Source organism: Natrix helvetica, assembly GCF_964273705.1.
Source record: "Natrix helvetica genome assembly, chromosome: 2".
In the NCBI taxonomy this organism is placed as follows: domain Eukaryota; kingdom Metazoa; phylum Chordata; class Lepidosauria; order Squamata; family Natricidae; genus Natrix; species Natrix helvetica.
The window spans coordinates 65759451-65772446 of NC_138552.1; the positions used below are offsets into that span (position 1 = coordinate 65759451).

The 12996-nt window shown below is 47.1% G+C and overlaps 2 protein-coding genes across 4 annotated transcripts in view; one reads left to right on the plus strand and one right to left on the minus strand.

Moving 5' to 3' along the window:
* FANCC (FA complementation group C) overlaps nt 1-8369 on the plus strand; it is a 66776-nt gene extending 58407 nt beyond the window's left edge. For 2 of the 3 annotated variants that reach the window (XM_081944193.1, XM_081944194.1), the window contains exon 15: nt 7690-8369. In XM_081944193.1, coding sequence (XP_081800319.1) covers nt 7690-7833 — 144 coding nt within the window. In that variant the 3' untranslated portion in view covers nt 7834-8369. The remainder of the gene's footprint in view (nt 1-7689) is intronic. The other variant, XM_081944195.1, reaches the window with a different exon arrangement.
* Nucleotides 8370-11555: 3186 nt separating this feature from the next.
* AOPEP (aminopeptidase O (putative)) overlaps nt 11556-12996 on the minus strand; it is a 236328-nt gene continuing 234887 nt past the window's right edge. The window contains exon 18 of the mRNA XM_081941620.1: nt 11556-12343. Coding sequence (XP_081797746.1) covers nt 12188-12343 — 156 coding nt within the window. The 3' untranslated portion in view covers nt 11556-12187. The remainder of the gene's footprint in view (nt 12344-12996) is intronic.

Here is a 12996-nt window from a genome sequence, read left to right on the forward strand (position 1 = left end):
TGACAATATAATACGTTATCCAAAATTATAAATAATCTTATTTTCAGATGCATTTTTTTGCCATCTCTGTTATTTTCTTTTTAAAAAATCAGACTTGCTTCCAATTTGTGCCTTCTGGCAAACTGCAGTTTTCTTGGCAAGAGATCTAGCTTGCCATTGCTTTCGTCATAGGTCTGAGAAAGTTAGTTTCTTTCTTTCTTTCTTTCTTTCTTTCTTTCTTTCTTTCTTTCTTTCTTTCTTTCTTTCTTTATCTTCCTTTCTTTCCCCCAATTTGTTTCTCTTTTCCCTCTCTCGTTCTCTCCCTTCAGCTCTCTTTCATTTCTTTCTCCTTCTCCACCTTCTTCCTCTTTGTTTCTCTCTATTTTTCCTCCCTCCCATTCTCTCCTTCCAGCTCTCTTTCATTTCTCTCTCTCTCTCTTTCTCCCCTTTTCTCTTTCATCTCTTTCTTGCACATGCAAGCAAAATACGCTCCTGGGCCGGGATCACGGCAGCGGGGACAGCGACTCCTTCCGCTGCTGCCACTGAGAAGTGAGTAGCTGGCTGCGCTGTGCAGGAGACTCCTCAGCGCCAGACTCAGGTCGGTCCCCTTCGTGTGGACTCAGGAAAGAGCTGGAGCAGCCATCTCTGGATGCAAAGAGGGAAGAGTTCCAGAGCCCTGTGCAGCGCAGGAGAACTGGATCTCTTCCCTTCCTGCACCCAACCAGCTGCTGCTGCTGCTCCCCATTCTCCTCCTTCCTGAGCCAACACGAAGGGGACCGCGGCTCGCGCTGACCTGAGTGGCGCTGAGGAGTCCCCTGCGTTGCGTACCCAGTTACTCACCTCATTGCGCAGTGGCGACAGCAGGAGGAGAGTCGTTGTCCCCTCCGCCTTGATCCTGGCCCAGGAGGGTATTTTGCTTACGCGTGCAAGAGATGAGCACGAGAAAAGGGCTGAAGCTCTTCCCGACACTGAGTTGCTTGTGAAGGACGCAGAATCGCAAAAGCAGGCAAGAGGCTTGTGCCTTCTTGGGGCGGAGAGCAGATTGCGCATTTGTGCTAAGCATGGGTAACAGTCTTAATAGGGAATCTCAGTGTACGCGCATCCCATGTTCCTTTATTTTATTTTATTTTCCCCGCCTTGTTTTACGCCTCAGAAATGGTACCTCTTGGCTTCCGTAGCTCTGCCCATCAAACTCTATCATTCGGAGCGAGCTGCTTTCCCAGCGTCCTCTGTGCTGCGCACGTCTCTCTTTTCTCCCTCCTCACCTCCATTCCGGCTCCTACTTTCCCCACCCCACCCCACCCCCACACACCTCTCCTTCCGCTGCACCGCACCCCACCCCCACACACCTCTCCTTCTGAGCTGCTCCTTCCCTTCGGGCCGGCTTCTCGCCAGCCTCTCCACGGGAGGCTCCTCGGCGACCCCTATGAAAAGGTCATTTTCCAGGGCGCTGCTCTGGAGAGTCCAAAGAAGGGTTAAACACAGCCAATCTGCCCAGAACTGAATTGAAAACTTTAAGCCACGCCTCTGGTGCCGACTCTCCTCAGATTTTTTCAATTCAGCTAGCCCAGTAGACGCGCTTTAAGATTTCTCCAGTTCTAAGATTGATTCCTTGGACTCTCCAGAGGAAGAATAATTTTTTAAAACAGTATATTTAAGGATTTTTAGAGCAGGCTGGTGAGTTTAAATTTAAGTTTGTTTTTTTCCCTTTTTAATTGGGTTTTTCTCACCCTTTCGGCTCTCCTGGAGTCCGGGGCTTTGCTCTGGCTCCTAGAAGCCGCAGGCAGCTGTTGGGGGAAGCGTGTGGGTCGGAGTGCCGACGCCAGCGCTGTTGGGGCACCCCTACTGGGGGCCGATTCCCACTGGAAGCCCTCCGTTGCAATTTGTGCTTCTAGCAAGTCAAATTGCTGCGTGGGCTTCCAGGGCAGCCATTTTGGCTTCTTCCCTCTTTAAAATTGGCGCGCAAAAGCTCCGGTGAGTTCCGGACGCCATTTTGGATTGCGCAATCTTCCGGCTTTACTTTTAAAAGTTTTTTGCCGCAGCTGCCTGGTGCCTGGCTCTTTGCAGGAGCCGCGTGGAGTCAGACTTGCCCGGTGTGACCGGCGACCTGGGCCCCAATCCAAGCAAGTGATAGTGGCGTGGGATCGTGGCCTGCTGGGTCGCCTCCTTTACTCTCCTGCAGGCGCTGGGAACGAATTCTGCTCGCGCCTAAGAAATTCCAAGCTACTTCAGGCCTTGCAGTTTCTCTGTCTCCTCAGGAGCATCGTGCTGCGGTGGGCTTTCTGGAGGTGGTGAGTGGTGGTTTCCCATCCCCCTACTGCCCCAACCAGTGATTGTTACCATGGCAGATCAGGTCCCTGAGACTTCTGAGGGTGTCTCTTCCAGAGCCCCTGTAAGACAGGCCGGGAAAGCTGCCAGGGAGGCCATTAGAGGGAGTAAGCCTTACTCCAGGCATGGCCCCAAGCAGGGCTCAGGCCTAGACAAAGATGCATTAAGGCGACAGAAGGCCTTAGAAAAACAGGTTTCCAAAGCCCAACAGCAGGCCCAATCTTCCCTTTCGGTGTCTCCTGAGGAGCCCTCCAGGGAAATTCCTCCAGCCCAGGGTGGCCCCATTTCTGATAGTGAAGAAGAAGGGGATTCCTTGGCCATGGCAACTTCTCCAGGCCATTCCATGGCTGATCAGGCTGATCTCTTTGCCTGTCCCTCTGATATGGAGGAGGGACCAGCTCCAATGGGGCCCTTAGCCCCTCAACAGCCAATCCCCGGGCCCACTCAAAGGGTTCGCCCCATTGAGGCCCAAGGGCCTAACCTATCCACTGAAATACAGGAAATAATTAACAGGGCCATTTCCCAGGGCATTGAGGCAGGCATGCGAAAAGGTGGCAAGCGCACTCGCAAGACCCACCATTTGCAACCCCAGGAGGATTCCAGAGAGATGACTCCTAGCCTTCCACCTCCGTCCCTGCATTCTTCAGTGGCCTCTGATGAGTCAGACTGGGAGGAAGAAGAGGAATTTCTTCCTAGGCAGGAAGCTGAATTCTCTGGGGATGAGGCAAGCCCCGCCAAAAAGCCGGCCTTTTCAGGCTTATTTAATTTGGATAATTTCAAAACCATTTTAGATAAGGCTAAGATCTCAACTCACATGGGGTCCACCCCCCCCAGCTCAGGTGGTTGTAGACCCTGATGATCTATCTGGGGATCTCTTTGAGGAACCCATTTTGGTCCAGGAAATAGTTCCTGTACCCAAGATGTTCCTCAATTTAGTTCAAAGACAGTGGGCGCAGCCAGCTACCATGGCTACCCCCAGCAGCCATGACAAGAAGCTATATACGGTGGATGCCAGCCTGGAGGAGCTGCTCAAGCTCCCTCCTATCGATCCCCCTGTAGCGGCTCTTACCTCCTCTTCTGTGCTCCCTCCTGACCTGTTGGAGGGGCTCAAGGCTGAGGACAAGAGAACCGAAACTGCTTGTCACAAGACCCATCAGGCAGCTGCATGGGCCATTAAGTCCTCCGCTTCAGCCTCCTTTTTCTCCAGGGCGGCTCTCCTGTGGCTGAGGCAGTTGTTGAGGAAGATACCTGCCAAGGACGTTAAAGTCAGGCAGGATATCAATAAAATCATGGCAGCCACAGAGTACACTGCTGATGCCACTCTGAATGCTGCTAAGTTTGCCTCGCGTGCCCTAGCGTCTAATGTTACTTCCAGACGCCTCCTGTGGCTTAGGCACTGGAATGTGGATATGCGCTCCAAATGGAAGCTTGTTACTGCCCCCTTTAAAGGGGACAAGCTGTTTGGTGAGGTCCTTGATCCAGTCCTTGTGGAAAACAAGGACAAAAAGAAAGTGATGCCATCAGTCACCAAAAAGCCTGATCGTAAAGGTCCTGGCTCTTACAGGAGGCAGGCCTTTCGGAACAATGAGCCCTCCACCAGCTCCGCCCCCTATCATCGGGCGTATCCCCAGCAGGGTGAGCGGTCTCAGGACCGTCAGTCCTTTCGAGACAGAGGTCGCCAGCAGCCCTTCTCCAAGCGGCCATTTCGGGGGGGCTCCGGCTCCCGACCCTTTAGGAGGTATAAATGACCATCACAGGTCAGCTCCCATAGGAGGGCGGTTGCAGTTGTTCCACGCCAAATGGGAGCAGACCATGTCGGACCAGTGGGTTCTTCAAACGGTCCGCATGGGTCTCACTTTAGAATTCTGGTCCCCCCCTCCCCGCCACTTCATCCGGTGTCCAGTTCCCTCAGGGTTAGTCAAAAGATCCCTCATGGAACAGGAGATAAGGCACCTCAAGGAGATCAGGGCCATAGAACCTGTCCCAGCAGGCCAGGAAGGAAGAGGGTTTTACTCCATCCTGTTTCTGGTCCCCAAAAACTCAGGAGGGTGGAGGGGGATATTAGATCTAAAGAGGTTCAATCACCACATGACATATCGCAGGTTCAAGATGCAGTCCCTCCAGTCCATCTTGGGGGCATCAGGCCAGGCGATATACTAACGTCCATAGACCTCAAAGAGGTCTACCTCCACGTCCCTATCCGCAAAGCCCACCGCAAGTTCCTGAGGTTCTCTTACGCGGGCCTCTATTACCTCCGGGACCACGGGTTCACCATCAACCTGGAAAAAAGTCATCTCGTTCCCACGACCAGACTGAAGCATCTAAGGGGCCGTCATCGACACCACCTCGGGCACAGTATCCCTGTCCCCGGAAAGGGTGGCCAGCCTTCGGGAGATGGTCGTTCAGGTGCAGCAGTCACGTCTAGTCAAAGTGGTTCAGCTCTCACAGCTCCTCGGCAAGATGATCTTGTGCCTGTCAATCGTGCCTTGGGCGAGACTTCACTCCTGTCCCCCTAAAGTGGCTCCTGCTTCCATATCAAAGAACAAACGAAAGCAGCTCAACAAGACTGATTCCAGTTCCAGCAGAGGTACGTCGCTCTCTAAGTGGTGGTTGTCTCCGGCCCTGTTAAAGGGGTCGCCATTCAAGGAGCCAGTCAGGCTCACCATCACAACGGATGCCAGACTGTTCGGTTGGGGGGCCCACTGCCACAACCAGCTCGCACAGGGCAGGTGGTCCCCTTCCGAAGCCGCTCACAGCCTCAACTGGCTGGAGCTGAGGGCAGTCAGGCTTGCGCTGAAGCGCTTCCAGAGCACCGTTCAGGGCCACCACGTGCACATCATGACAGACAATGTCGCCACCAAGGCGCACATCAATTGACGGGGGAACGCGCTCCAGATCCCTGATGAAGGAGGCGGAGCTCTTGGGTCGATGGGCGGAGAGGTATCTCCTTTCTCTTCAGGCGGAGCACATCTCGGGCACGAGCAACACCCAGGCGGACTGGCTGAGCAGATCCACAGTCGACCACTCGGAGTGGCGTCTACATCCGCTGCTGTTCCAGCAACTGTCCCAGAGGTTCGGCCTCCTGCTGGTGGACCTGTTCGCCACCGCGGCCAACGCGCATCTTCCGCGGTTCTTCACAAGGTTCCACGACCCGAGGGCGGAAGGAGTCAACGCGCTGCACGGCCCGTGGCCGAAAGGTCTGCTTTACGCTTTTCCCCCGCTACCTCTTCTTCCCAGAGTCATCAGGAAGATCCTAGCAGAGGAGGCGGAGGTGCTGCTGGTAGCACCGTACTGGCCCAGGAGAACCTGGTTTGCAGACTTGGTGAGTCTTTCGATCACACCACCGTGGCGGATTCCTCCACAGGACATCTCTCTCAGCCAGGGGGCCCTTCAACATCCAGAACCCCAGTGGCTGCAGCTGGCCGTCTGGCACTTGAGAGGGATCTCCTAAGCAGAGGCAAGTTGTCAGACAAGGTGATTGGCACCATCCAAGCGTCACGATGGCAGTCCACGACGCGCATCTACGACGCCACTTGGAAATCCTTCGCCAGCTGGTGCACGGCTCATGGTACGTCTGCGCCCCTTGCTTCGGTTCCTGTCATCCTGGACTTCCTGCAGGAAGGTTTGGACAAGGGCCTGGCACCTAACACCCTGAGGCGCCAGGCGGCAGCCCTGTCAACCATCCTCTCAGTTGAGGGCTACGCATCTCTTGGCCGGAATCCGACCATCCGCAGTTTCCTCAGGGGAGCGACCAACCTGAGACCCCCAGTGGTCCGCAGATACCCATCTTGGGATCTCAATGTAGTGTGCGGTCCCTCATCGGGCCCCCGTTTGAGCCCATTAAGACGGCCAGTCTCAGACACCTCACATTCAAGACGGTTTTTCTGGTCGCTATCACGTCTGCTCGTCGCATATCGGAACTGGCTGCCTGTCAGTCAGAGAGGACTTGTGTCTCATTCGTAACGACAGAGTAATCCTGAGGCTGGACCCTTCCTTCAGTCCGAAGGTCAATTCCGGGTTTCATCGGGCGCAGGAGGTGGTCCTTCCGGATTTTTGTCCGCATCCTCGGCACCCGAGGGAAAAGCGCTGGCACATGCTGGATGTACGCAGGACTATTCGCAGATACATCAAGCGCACGGCCAGTTTTCGGAAATCCGAATCTCTATTCGTCTCCTTTCAACCAGCTTTTCAAGGCAAGAAGGTCTCTTCATCTACCATCGGCGGATGGCTGCGAGCCTGCATTGCGCTTGCCCACGTTTTACAGTCCGTTCCTGTGCCTCGCAATATCACAGCACATTCGACTAGAAGCGCCGCCACCACAGCTGCCTGGTCTACACAGGCACCGATTGAAGAGATCTGCAAGGCGGCCACCTGGACTTCTCTGTCTCCATTTGTCCGAAATTACAAACTGGACAGTTTTGCATCGGCGGAAGGGGCCTTTGGGAGGCGTGTTCTTCAGGGCATCCATACCAGCGGAGCGACCCTGATGGCTGAGCCTTCCCGCCCTAGTGACAGTTAGCTTGGGCATGTCCCTTCTTTGGACTCTCCAGAGCAGCGCCCTGGAAAATGACCATTGTCTTACCTGAAGGGTCCTTTTCAGGGCGCTGCAACGGAGAGTCCACCCCGCCCTGGGGTCTATTCTCCGCTGGTGTTTGTGAAGTCACAGTGTTGTTTGTTGTTTCTGTTATTGTTGTTGGACTATTTTTGACTTGTTCCATATTAGACTTCCAGTTGAAGTTTCAGCGCGCAACTGTTCCACGTCTTCATTGAATAAATCTGAGGAGAGTCGGCACCAGAGGCGTGGCTTAAAGTTTTCAATTCAGTTCTGGGCAGATTGGCTGTGTTTAACCCTTCTTTGGACTCTCCGTTGCAGCGCCCTGAAAAGGACCCTTCAGGTAAGACAATGGTCATTCAACCCCAAAAGGGGTCACGACCCACAGATTGAGAACCGCTGGAGTAAAGGGACAAGTCTCGTGTTTTTTTTCCTAACCTTCATTGGATTTAATTTAATAAAATTTAAATAAATAAATTTAATAAAAAGGTGCTTGGGCACCTTTTACTCCTGCTCAGCTCTTGAAAATGTTTAGCAGAAGATCCTCTTTATGGAGTAATTCTGGTTCCGTCCTCACTGGCCAGAGCAGGAACTAGTCAGGAACAAAAACTTCTGCTCGAGGAATCATTAAATACCCTTTGTCCATTTTGAGTCCTTTTTTGAATGAATGAGCTTTTAAAAAAAAATGCTTTCTCTTTTGGTCTGTGAATATCTGTGAACTATCTAGCATGCTAGAGAGCAGGAAAATGTTTGCCTGGGCTAGGAAGTAGTATTTTAATTTTAGTTTTTTTTTTTAATTTAAATTTAATTTTTACCCCAACTTCTTTCAGATTCTAGCTGAAAGCGATGAAATCTCACGAGTAACTGGACTTCTTACCCATATCGCAAATACAGCTAGCCAACTTGGAGTGAAATATCAATGCTCTGGAAAGCTGGCAAATGATCTGCTCCAGGAATTCCGATGTGGTGCTTAGTACTTATTCAGAATTGTGGAATAAAAAGAGAAAAAGTAACTGTTTTCCAATGGGCATTTTCTGAAAAGACTCTGGGAGACCAGTCTGTTATTTGTAATCTGTGTATTATGACATTCATGTGATTTTTCTGCATTTGTAGAAGTATCTTCAAAGTTACTTAAAAGTGCATTGTAAAGCTATTTTGTCTTTGTGAGAAAATGTTTTAAAAGTGGCATGCTTTATTGATGCCACCATGTGCAATCTGATTAAACAGCTTATTTCTGTTATACCACTTTGTGGCATCTCAGCCTCATTACAAACACATGATTATTAGTGAGTCCTTTAGAACTAAATGTTTCCATTAGATCAGTGACCAAACACCTACTTGTGTTTCTTCTAACTTGTTTTTCTTCAACAGGAAGCAAATATCATATTTTGTTAAAGTAGCATTAGTCAGCAAATGTGTTTTCCTTTCCTGGGGCTACATGGACCACAGACCTTTCCTGAGAGGCAAACTTTGAACACTGCCAAGGAAAGATTTGTGCAATTTAAAGATTGATGTTTTTTTAAAATCCTTTTATAGCAGAACTGTCTTAAGAAGCTGCTATTAAAAGTTTGTACATACAAGGATAAAAAGTCATAATGTCTCCCCATTTGCAATTTAAGAATCTCATCTCAATCTCATAAATAGAGTTAATCTTAGTTAATTCACAACTTGCAGCCATTCACAATTATGATGGCGTTGGAGAAAAAGGCTTAGGAATGGTCCTTGCCCTTATGATTGTTGCAGCTTCCCACGTTCATGTGATTAGCATGCAAGCGCTTGGCAACCAGCATATATTTACAATAGGCTCACACGATTGTCATTTGCAACTTTCCCATCTGGCTTCAGACAAACAGTCCACAGGGGAAACCAGATTTGCTCAACAACCATGTGATTCCCTTTGCAACCGTGGCAAAAAGTTTGTATAATCGGATGCGATTCACTTAACAACTCCAATGCATAACAGCCAAGGTTCCCATCCCAAATGTGGTCGTAAGTCAAAGACTATAGTGTATTTTGACATCATCTCTTAGAGGAGATCATGAGTGGTGAGTTACCAATTTTTTTACTACAGGTTCGGGAGCGCTCGTGTGTGCGTGCGTGATGCAGAAGCGTCCAGCTGGGTGGGCAGAGCCTCCCGTTACCGCTACTACCAGGAGAAACCCACCTCTGGAGATCATTCATTTCAAAGTACTGAATATAACAGTCTTTTTTTTTCTTCCATTTTAGAAAATAATATTTCTTGCAACAATACTTGTGGCGCTTTCTTAGATCACTAATGGATTAAGGGTGCATTTTTGGATTGCCAGTTTAAGGAAAGTTAGAAAAACAGCCTGTTAGGAGGTACCTCAGGTGCTCCTAATTCAGAACCACATATGTGCTGTTTACTATCAAGCTGCCTAATGCTTGAAACTTTGACACTCCTCCCCCCTCCCCTTTTTAAAGCATGTTCATAATTGCAATTTAAATGCTATCTTAACATTGATTCTGGGAATTTGCACAGGGGTGGTCCATTTAATACCAAATGCCAGAACAGTTTCCCTTGCTTTTTCTGGCTGTATTCCTTCAACCGACTGTCTGAGTCTATAAAAGGTGTTAAAAGCCCTTGAGCTGCTTTCTGAAGGGCTTAAGTATACTCAAACTGACTAGGCCCTTTTAATGGACAGCATTCTACAGACACCATAACTGTGACTGAAGTCTTGCATCTCCGTTGCCATCCTGCCAACCCACAAGCAATCTAACCAACTTTCAATTGGCAAGCAGCAATCCTTCAGTAGTTGATTTCTCCCTAGACTGTCATTTTGTTTTAAGCAATAATAAAGTATAGAGAGGAGAAATTGTTTTATAAACAGCCAAAGGTTTTGCTTTTCCACATTAATCCTTTCTTATTATTAATCATAGTTCTCCTTAATTGGCTAATGAAAAATAATGACCAGACTCATATTAGCCTACTTTGGATACCTTGCATTAAGACCTAGCTCTCTGAAGAAGGCTCTAATACTAATTAAAGGTGGAAAGGGGAAATAAAAAAATAACCAGCAGCAAAGTGGATGGACTGAGTTACAGTGGCAATGAGTATATCTGTTGGAAAACCTGAAGCACCAGATTAGGGACAGATTTTCATTGGGAAAACCTACATACTGGTATGTGGTTCTAAGAGTTGATACCAATTCCATAATCAACCTATCAGACTGTCTTGGGCTCTTTTTGGGAGGAAGAACACTGCAGAAATAAAATCATTAGCACAGCATGAGAAGAACTGGAGGAAAACCTAATGTCTGCACTCTTATATGTTCCTGCATTTGTATTAAGAATGTGTGCATTGTCACTCATCTTCCATGCATTAAGTCAGAAGCACAGGTCCATATACAAAAGCACTAAAGACTATCTGCCGTTTAATACTTCATATATTCTTCATGTTTTATGAAGGCAGGTTATATATAGTCTTATTGTTCTGCAAGGAGAATTAGGCAGACGGACTGAGGCAAGGCAGGTTGAAGCTAACACAACCTTTATCAACAGTGACAAACAGCTCATAAGTACGGCAAATCTCGGACCAGCAAACAGCGGCAAGAGACAGCTGACAGCTCTTTTATAGTCGAGCTGTCAAGCATGTAACCAATCAGGTAGCTGGATTCTCCCGCTGGCAGGCTGCTGCGTCTTAGCCAATCAGGAGTCAGCAATGCAAGTCTATGGCAGGGAAAGTTCAGTACATAACACTTATTTTTATATAAAGCAAAAGCCAACTTGAGTTCTTATTCAGAATCCAAAACATACAGCCAACAGAATTAAAATACCAAACAAAAGGAAGGAGATGTCACTGGCATTCAGTTTTCTTTTCTAAATTTACATTAATTGATCTTGTGGGGATCAAAGAATTGTTACTTTGTACTCAACACTACTGAATGCATGTCTGATGTCTTTAGCATTAAAGGGGATTAATTAGTAATATCCAAACATGTCAACAGAGGTCTAGTTCTTTTTTAAACGGGACAGCTGTGATGGAAGTGGGTGCACATTTAAGAGAAATGCGTGAATGTAGAGTTGACAAAAGCGAAATATTTCTTCTGGATGTGGATTGTATTTGTTCTTCATGGTTTTGTTAATAAGGTGTGCTATCCAGAGTTTTTATGGAGTTATATAGTGTCCTACATTTGATAAAACAATCACCTTTAGTTTAAAAAGCGAGACAATTGTTTCCTTTGTAGTGTTTTACTTTCTGAATTCCCTTACTCGGCCCATTATCTTTCACAATGGCATAACAAAATGATGAACTGCTTTTACTTCATTATCCTTTGCAAAAGGCTGTGAAATAGAGCACAACTTCTTTCAAGAATAGTTTGGATCCTTTCTTGAATACATCAAAAAGGTCTACAGTAAGAGCTATTGCTATAGCTCAGTAAGAGGCCCTGCAGGCTCCAGATGTCTGCAGAGCTGAATCCAGGACTGCTAGCAGTTTAATTCAGCTGATTAAAATTTAGAAACATTACTTTGGTTTCAGAGACAAAAGGGGGTAAATAAGAGTTACACTGACTGGATACATGCATGAGTAGTGGAGTGTCTCCCCTCTTAGCTAACTAGAGCATGGCTGCAGGTTTTTAACTCAGTATATCCACTGACAAATGAAAACAGTGCATGTATATATACACACAGAATTAACAGATATGTCACAAGCAATAAAAACTGCCAAGTCACAATGTTTAGATAATCAGTTTATTTACAAAATGTGTTTTACAAAGAAGGGACTGATGCAAATTCACAGATTATTGAGGTTGCATCATATTGCTTTGAATGAAACTGGTAGTCAGTCAGCATTGGGCACAGGAGAGCAATATTTCATGAATATTGCTTAACACTATGCCTATATTATAGTGTGACTGAGGGCCTTATACAATAACAAAATCAGTAATCCTCACTTCAATTAAGCAAACACATTAGGTTCAATTTAAACTGGCACATAATATTCCATTGACTGAAGAGTTTTTAGCGCTTTGTATATTTCTTTTGTCTTTTTGGCCTTGGATTTCAGTCATAATTGTATTTTACTAGGAGGGAGATGAAGGATTTATTCTTCCTGGTTTCTGTCACCTTCCAGAAAGAGACGTACTCTGCATAAAACATTTATCAGCTGATTGTTTTAGCAGCAACATAATTCTCCCTTTGATGTCCAGAATCAAAGAAATTCTAATACCACCAGGGTTTGGTAACAAATATAGTTAAAGTCTCTGCCTTTCCTGTAAGGGAAACAGTGGTAAAACTTATTATTCTGTCACAGTGAAGCAATACTTTAAAAGAAGAATGCATGCAAAGTGTTAGTAATAAACGGGATGACTATTCTTTACAACCCCACTTCTTAAGATGGCGTCTCTGCCACTCTAATTTTTCTTTGAATGCAGACAGTGGGAAAGAATTGCAGCACTGGTAACTTGATGTTCTGTGACTATCAGGTTTCCTGTCAGCTTCTGTGCAATTTGAGAAGGCAGGAGACTGTGGCATCCCATAACAGAAGGGAAAAATCACACCAGAATGCCGTAAAGAATTTCTAACTATGCAATTATCAGAGTTGTTGTGTCTAGGATATACATTTGAAGAAAACAACATGAAAGTTCACAACTATCCATTCTGAAAATATTGGACGAATAAAGCATTCAAGAGATTACTCATTACATTTGTTGCTTGAGTTAAGAATTCCTTGACGCAACCTACACATACTTAATCATTGTGTTTTCTGCAGGACAGTGGCTGGGTAGCCCACATAAGGATTTGTGCTTCCCATCAAAATATCAGTCTGTTCTAGCTTTGAAATAAACATTCGTTTTCACCGACATCTGTGTACTCAGATAAGATTTTCTGTTTGGTTTTGGTTTTTGCTTTGGGGCTCGACTCCTGTTCCTGCTGAACTGAGCCAGTGTATAAAATCAGAACTGATATCAGCTCAGTAGGCACCGGAGGACGGGTCCATCAACAGCCGGGAACAGCAACTGCTGCGAGGGGCAGCTCCCATACCAACAAAAAGAAAAGAGCATTTATTAGGAACAATAGTAAATTGCCCAGCTTATTACAACCTTGCAACTTGGATGCTTAAATGCTAAGTTCGTTTTAAAGGCAAATGCATAAAAGGCTCCAGAGGCGGAAAGGCA